This window comes from Atractosteus spatula, chromosome 7, assembly GCF_055471065.1.
Source record: "Atractosteus spatula isolate fAtrSpa1 chromosome 7, fAtrSpa1.hap1, whole genome shotgun sequence".
Lineage (NCBI taxonomy): Eukaryota > Metazoa > Chordata > Actinopteri > Semionotiformes > Lepisosteidae > Atractosteus > Atractosteus spatula.
The window spans coordinates 38,936,240-38,943,993 of NC_142712.1; the positions used below are offsets into that span (position 1 = coordinate 38,936,240).

At 41.7% G+C, this 7,754-nt stretch overlaps 1 protein-coding gene across 2 annotated transcripts; it reads left to right on the forward strand.

The window, feature by feature from the left end:
* Positions 1 to 482: 482 nt before the first annotated feature.
* On the forward strand, positions 483 to 7,371 carry LOC148830921 (guanylyl cyclase-activating protein 2). Of its 2 annotated transcripts, none has more exons than XM_088921218.1 (4): positions 483 to 865; positions 2,419 to 2,568; positions 4,465 to 4,597; positions 6,081 to 7,371. In XM_088921218.1, the coding sequence occupies exons 1-4, from the start codon at positions 665 to 667 to the stop codon at positions 6,206 to 6,208; spliced, it is 612 nt and encodes a 203-aa protein (XP_088777344.1). In that variant the 5' UTR covers positions 483 to 664; the 3' UTR covers positions 6,209 to 7,371. The 2 variants fall into 2 exon arrangements, with proteins under 2 accessions (XP_088777344.1, XP_088777345.1); XM_088921219.1 differs by having other exon boundaries at positions 4,483 to 4,597.
* The last annotated feature ends 383 nt before the right edge of the window (positions 7,372 to 7,754 follow it).

Consider the following 7,754-nt stretch of genomic DNA (forward strand, 5'->3'; position numbering starts at 1 on the left):
GAACAAATTTGTGGTGTAGGCCATTGTGTCTCACTCGGTGATGCGCAGACTTCCAGGAACAAAGAAAGAGCAAAGACTAAGTAGACAAGTCAAATTAAAACACTGTCACAGCAGAGGAGGGCAAAGGACTCTTTAGTGCCATCAATCCCAGTGATCTATTTGGTTTGGCATTAGAAGACACCAGGAATAGGGCTGAAAGGGCAAGTCTTCTATGCAAAGGTCTCTGTGATGCATTAGAGGGAATTTCCTAATGAACGTACTGCCTGCTAATTGACTGTGACAGGAGCTGACGCTTCAAATCCCTGCAGCGATCTTAGACAAAACCGATGCAAGGGGCTGGCCGCAGTGCAAGCATTCTAGAGCTGGAGGCAGGACACTCCAGTTCAGTTGCTTGTCTTCCGCCCTCCTCACAAATAAAGCAAAATAAAACCGCCACCACATATTATTGACTTAAAAAAACAAAATCAAACAACCATCAAAACTTCAAATAAAACCCCGTATTCTAGGAGGTGAAAACAAAGAGGCAGATTCTCTTTTCCTTTGCCCGTCAGTCCTGTGGGGGAAACAATGTCAAGTGAGGAGTAGCTGATTGCGTACAGACAGGGAACAGAAGACAGCAGAGAGCAGGTAAGGGCCTGAGACACAGAGACACAGTTTCGGGACCATGGGACAGCAGCTGAGCGAAGAGAACGACAAGGTGGAGATCGACGTGGCGGAGCTGCAGGAGTGGTACAAGAAGTTTGTGGTGGAATGCCCCAGCGGCACGCTCTTCATGCACGAGTTCAAGGGATTCTTTGGGGTGACAGACAACCAGGAAGCATCAGAATACATCGAGAACATGTTCCGGGCTTTCGACAAGAATGGGGTAAGAAACAGTGGCCATTCCTTCACATAAACCACTTGACCCCTCTGCTGTTCTTTCATGGAGAGTAATTCAATTCGTAGGGATATTATGCATTATAGCACTGATGATTATATCACTCATAAAATGCATGTTTGCGTGATTATTTTGTATTAAAAATTAAATAGCTTATATATGACTGTATATATTACTGATGATTGTATAAAAATGTGTTGAGAAGGTAGCTGGGCATTGATGGAGTTTATTTAAAAAATAAGTACTGCTTGACTATGCAAATATTTCATTTATTGTACTTAATAATAGGTAAGATTTATTTTTTTTAAATATGATAAAATTCCTTTGAACTGTAAAGGAGCGTAAACAGAATCCATATAATGAAACAAAGACAACTGAACAGAAGCTCTAACCAACAATGTGCCATCCAAGGTCCCAGTGCTCAGTGCTATCATGACTTAATATTTTGTTCCCAATTTATTCCATTTGGATATTCTAGGAAACTGCATAAGTCACTCGTAACTAATCAGAAAACTCTCTGACAACGGTCTGGGTGCTTTCACTTATTTAAAAGCAGACAAGTGGAACAGACTTTGGGACAGTGTCTTTGTGTCTTTGGGACATTTTAATCATCCAGTTTAATATAAGAATTACTTGGAAATCAGACATAAAACATTTTACTTCTAGTGTAGTGTAATCTCCTGGCAAGTGGTTGTCTATATGTGCACAAGATAAAATCTAAACTTTGTCATCTGACCAGAAAAGTAGCAACATTTTATTTCCTTGTAGAGGCAGCATAACTTTAACATAAAGTTGCAACAAGCCTTGATCCCCTGTGTTTTAACTGAGTTCATGGACAAAAAAAATGAACATCTTTTGCAAGGATTGATCACTGTTTAGGGCTTCATAGTGGCACAGAGGTTTGCTCCCACAGTCCAAAAACATACTGGCAGGATAACTGGTTTCTGAGAAAACTGGCCCTAGTTGTGTGTGTGTCTGTGTGTGTCCTGCTAGGGACTGGAATCCTGTCCAGGATGAACCCTGCCTTGTGCCAGTTACTTGCTGGGATAGACTCCTGCTCCCCCTTAACCCCAAATTGGAAGTAGTTAGAAAAACGTTATGGATTAGAATGGGCAACTTAGCGATGCCAAATGAAACTCCCAGCACGTCTCTAGGAGGCGGCTGGACACCCGAGTACCTGCAATGTGCAAGAATGTACAAACTCCGCACGGAAAGTCCAAACAGCCCAGCCCATAACGAAATCCGGGACCCGAGAGCTGAGAGTCAGCAGCGTTGACCACCATGCTACTGCTCAACAACCCCCACACATTTCATGAACAATTTAGTGAATAATCTGGTTTTGGATTCAGGAGACCAGTGCTTGAACCTGCAATCATACAATAAATATTCTGTAAGTGGAGGTAGTGGATCGAGAGCTGCTGGGAGTCTTTTTTTTTTAAAAATAAATGTAATTAAACCCCCCTTTTGATATGCTGTAACCATCTTAGGACTTCAGTCTGGGTGCTCATGCTCCATTTGTTCATTTCTTCTTTACTGACCAGGACAACACGATTGACTTCCTGGAATATGTGGCGGCATTAAACTTGGTTCTGCGAGGCAAGCTGGAGCACAAACTGAAATGGACCTTTAAAATGTACGACAAAGACGGGAACGGCTGCATTGACAAGACCGAGCTCCTCGAAATCGTGGAGGTGAGCGGAAATATTCAGACTCTTCAAAAAAAAAAACAACAGTGCAAAGAATTCTCCTAAAGGCTTTGAGAAAGCCAGTTCACAGCATGAGCATTAACACACTGTGTGCAACCGGGGTACCTCCCCTGAATAACTTCCTTGATTGGGCTGTCTGGTGGAGTGTGCTGCAGTAAGAAAGAAATTGTGAAGTCCATGCTCAAGCCTCAGGGCTAATCTGTCCAACCAGTCTGTCCTGGTTTCTGTAGCATTAGGTAAATTTAGAGTTCCTGATTCCCTTTGGGTATGTCCCTGGCTCGTTTCTGGCTTACCCAAATAATACCCAGTAATAATGATATCCACTTCTGGAGCAAGCTGGGCATACCCCTCTGAAGGGTATAGCAGCTGGCACACAGTGGGGACACATTATTTTCCCATCACAGTCCAGGGTCCTAACCATCACTGTGCAAACCCCCTGTTTATACAGAGATGTTTTCAAAGATGTAACAGTGTTTGTCAGCCTTAATCCCTACTGGAAGAATTCTAGAAACAAACAGCCATTACAGAAGGACGTTACCATTGGAGACCATAGTCCTTACTCAAAGCACTCCCGATATCAGAGCTCTTGAACAGTTCCTCTACATGAATGTATTAAACTAAATTAACACTGTTTCCAAGGGGAGGGAAGGGTGGTTCTTAGGGGTATAGTGCTAATTAAGTGTTTTTAGGTATTTTCTCACAAGTAACAAGACCGTTTCAGCCTCAGCTCAATAGCTGTATTGCTCCAGATAGTGCTACAAGGTCACCTTAAGCAGGTAAACCAATTGAGAGCTAAAGACTTAGCGGCAAAGAGAGCTCAGGATGATGGTAAAAACTGAAATCTCAGTGTCTCTGTAAAAGCTGCATCAATGAGTCACAACATCTGGGGATGAGGCATCTAGTGTCTGTCCTTCCAAAGGCCAAAAGCCAAAGGTCCATTTCTGAAGAGATCAGATATCTGTGAGGTGTTGTGTTCTCTCTCTTTACTCCTTGCACTGTCTGCCAACCTGACAAAAAGTCCATTAGCATGTTCTTCCACCCTGGCATTCATGCCCTTGTTTCTTAACCAGCAGGCAGTCACCCAAGCTAGGCTGGGTCTGTATTAGCGCACTAAGCAGGGACAGAAATAGACAGGGGGCACCTGAAGAAGACACATGATTTCTTCAGACTTTGTGTGTAGTTTTTGAGGAAACATTATGAAAATAATAAAATAATTTGGAGCTTTCTGAAATATACTTTCAGTTATCAAGACATTATGATTTTTAAAATTTCCCAAGGAGATAATTATGAGGAGTATAAGCTATTTAAAAAGTCTAGCCTAAAGACATGAAATATAGAGTTTATTTAGACCTCTGTTTGTTTTCCTCCTTGCTGTTTAAGAAACAACCAGGCCACCTGTTGTAACTCTATGGAGGTGAAAGATTTGTTACATAAACTGAGCAGACCTCTGAAGAATCTCATTATGTCCTTTTTCTGATATGTCATCTTAAACGTTATATACTAACACAGAAGGTTATTCATTATTTTCCTTAAAGCAGAAAAGAATTAATTTTTGAGGAAATAGACTATACTCACCAGAGAGCCATTGGAATAATATTTTTCCAAACTTCTCAAACTGCGCCGCTATGTTTTGCATCCTTTAAAAACATAATAGTACATATGAAGCTTGGAAATCTGATGTCATGCACATACAGTATATTCTTTTCATGAAATGTTTTTATGATTTTATTTGCTTAAAGGACAAAGCCTTTGTTGTTGTCAGACAACAATATATTCCAAGTCACAAATGTTACAAGATAATGTAGTAATCCATTACGAACTACACATTTCAAACTCTAAAGCACTATGCTGTTAAAGTATGTTATGTCTTGTACTGTGAAGGTTTATGTTGTTTTTCAGTCTATATACCGGCTGAAGAAGGCATGCCATGGGGACACAGACGAGACATGTCACCTCCTCACTCCAGATCAAGTTGTGGACAGGATATTCCAGCTGGTCGATGAGAATGGGGATGGTAAGCATTTTATGGAACTTGTAACGACAAATCAGGAGGGATGACAACAACCATAAAACAACCAACAACCACAGACTCGGCTGTCAGTAATTAGCAATCACTCCTGACATCATTTCCTCTACTATACCACTACAAATAGGGAATCAGTTTCCCACCCTCGTATACATCTTTTTGCATTCCACCTCCACACCGTCTCCACCTCTGCAGCTGCCCTTTGGTCACTCCTCACTCTGCATGGGGGTCCCAGCCTCCTTACCCTCAGCCAAATGGGTCAAGCCAAATTTTCACTAAACACTCCATAATCCTTCCAGTACACTTAATTCTTGGTGTTGTTATTCCCAGTCAACTGATTATGCCTGCTGATTACAGGCACTTCTATATGTCGCCTGAATAGCTAAATAACTAAATTAACCCAACACTCAGGTCAAAATGATTCAATCAGATGTTTTAATCATAGATATCAAACAAAATCCTGAAAAATTAGTGAACAAAAGTACGGATCAGTCCATCCCAAAATGGTTTCAGTGAAAGACATTATAAAGTTGGTATCATATACAGTATGACCCCCCCCCGCCCCCCCAGCACATTAACATTAATGCAGTCCTGGCAGACATCATACCTGCGAGGTTCCTCCACGCTTCCTGTGCAGCTACAGATGATCAGCAAAAGCTGGCCTCTTGCAGTTGTCACCCATGTCTCTAGTGAGTTGGTCCCATAGGTCATGAGAAAAGGCTGACCATAACAAAACTGCAAGATTGTTTTCAGTTGCCATTGTAATCCTGGCACTTTATTTCTCTCATTGTTATACTGGAAACACGGAACTCCTGGATTGGCTTATAGGAATGAAAAAATTGCCCAAGTTCTTTGCCAAGGTGTTGCTGAGCAGTAAACACAATTTTCTCAAAGTTGTGGCTCTGTAGAGTTGTGTGGTTTTGCATCATCCTGATGGAAACACAGCAAGATCTAGTTTCTCTTACATGAAAGGAAAAGCTTTTGGTTGAAGAGCTGTGAAGCTGCTTTCATTCTGCACCAAATATGTCCTTAAAGGAGATTCCTCCTCCCTCCTCACTCTTCCAGGCCAGCACTTGCTCTATTTAGCCTACACATATACATTTTAAAAAGAATAACCTAAAAGATTGTGCAAATTATTAAAGTAAATGCCCTGTATGTGAATTGTTAAAGTATATTATATAGTATTAATATAATAATATTATCTTTAATTGTACATGTTTAATGAGGAGCAATAAATGATCTTACTGATGCAACAGAAATGGTCAAAATTAGTATCAAAATTAATAAGTAATTAAATACATCTTGAACAGAACAGGCCTGGTTGTTAAAAACATTGCCAGCAGCGTAAAATAAAGTGGGACAGTTAGCATTTCCACCCACATTTCCTCGCTGTTCCTGCGAGGCAGGGAGAGTTTGCAACATGTGGCTGCCCAGCCCCTCGAGGTGTAAACAGGGCCCTGGGTCTCCGCAGGCCAGCTGTCTCTGGATGAGTTCATCGACGGGGCGCGGAGGGACAAGTGGGTGATGAAGATGCTGCAGATGGACGTCAATCCCGGCTGCTGGATCAGCGAGCAGCGCAGGAAGAGCGCCCTGTTCTAGCGTGGCGCAGGCGCTCCGAAACAGGAACTCTCCCGCGATTCAGAGACCTCTCAGCCATCACTCCTAAACCTTACGATCTTCCACTCTTTTTTCCGTTTCCCCTTTTTGTAAAAAGAGGTTTCGGCTGCACTACTCTGCTCTGATGGAGGCGTTCTGTGTAGAAGAGCCTGCCTCCGTACAGGCTCGAAAGGTTTTCTAGTTGATATGAGCTATGTCTTTGTGTGGTATCCTCCTGTCCCTGTATTGGGAATTCCTGTGATGTGAAACGGAGTTACGAGAGAGGAGTGACAGACATGGGGGGACAACCTAGTTCATGCATCTCTTAGCACCAAATTGAAAAAAACCTTTTTCCACTGGACTGGGCTGCTGCACAATCCCTACATGCATCAAACATTCTAGAATGCAAGCCAACAAACTGGGCATCATTGTCACCAGCAGACACCATTGTTGCAAACCTTATAGTCCGCTGACACTATTAAGCTGGAATGCTTTAGGAGTATCTTCCTAGGCTGTAATTCATTCTTATGTAAGAAACAATGGGTCAAAGTGCTTTTTTCTTGATGTTCTTAAGGTCTTAGGAGATTGGATGAGAGCAGTTACTGCCCACACTGTTCTCAGTGAAGGAAAGCACTCAACAGCTCATTACAGGATTACAAGGCTCTTAAAACTTGACTCACAGGCTTGTAACATCTGAGCGCACTAAGTTAATGCCTCTGCACTCCCAGCTCTGTGAAGGGATACCTCCTTATCAAGGCCTGAGGGAGCCTTTTTGTTCCAAATTTAAAAAAATCATTTTGTCCAGATTTCATTCATTGATCACCACGTATATCTCTCTCCAGCACAAATTAGGATTTAAATGTTTTAAACTATTAATCCAACCTACATCAAACACACTCTGATGCTTAGGGAGCTCTCGATGCTGCAAATGGTGTTTATAACAAATCCTAATCTCATAACGTCTGCTCTCCTACACATATACTGTAAGTCTCGCACCCGGGTCTTCACTTATCTCTTTATCACCCCATCCACACTTTTGCAGCAGCTCCCTATCTCTTTCCTCACAATATTTAGGAGGGGTGTTTGGGCAGACTCGTCCTCACATCCTATTCCCTCTGCTAGTTGAATCACGCAAAATACTCTCTAAATTTCACTTTATAGGCCGTTTCCCAATATGCACACTTGCGGTTTTATGCCCTTCATGTGCGTGTTACTGAAGGAAAGGACTTCGCTGAAGGGAATTACTGCTAATTCTTCGCAGATTCAAGTTCTATAGCGAAGAGATGTTGCCAAGGAGAATAAAATATTCACGTGGCAGTAGATTTAACTTTTTTTCAGTTTTAAAACGTATAATATGTTATGTAAAAACAGAATTTCATTGGACTAATTTAGATTGATACTTGTATGTATTCTAGGTACGAAGTTTTGACATAAAGCTTTTATTTCATTTCCCCATTTCGACCAACGAATACTCATTTGCCTGAGGGGTATTTTGTACTCGGAATGACGAAGTATTTAATACTATAAAGCTCTGAGGTATTGCAAAGTT

Coding starts and splice junctions, on each gene's coding strand:
- LOC148830921 (XM_088921218.1), top strand. CDS start 665: ATGGGACAGCAGCTGAGCGAAGAGAACGACAAGGTGGAGATCGACGTG. Junction 866..2,418: donor GGGCTTTCGACAAGAATGGG/GTAAGAAACAGT, acceptor TTTACTGACCAG/GACAACACGATTGACTTCCT. Junction 2,569..4,464: donor AGCTCCTCGAAATCGTGGAG/GTGAGCGGAAAT, acceptor TGTACTGTGAAG/GTTTATGTTGTTTTTCAGTC.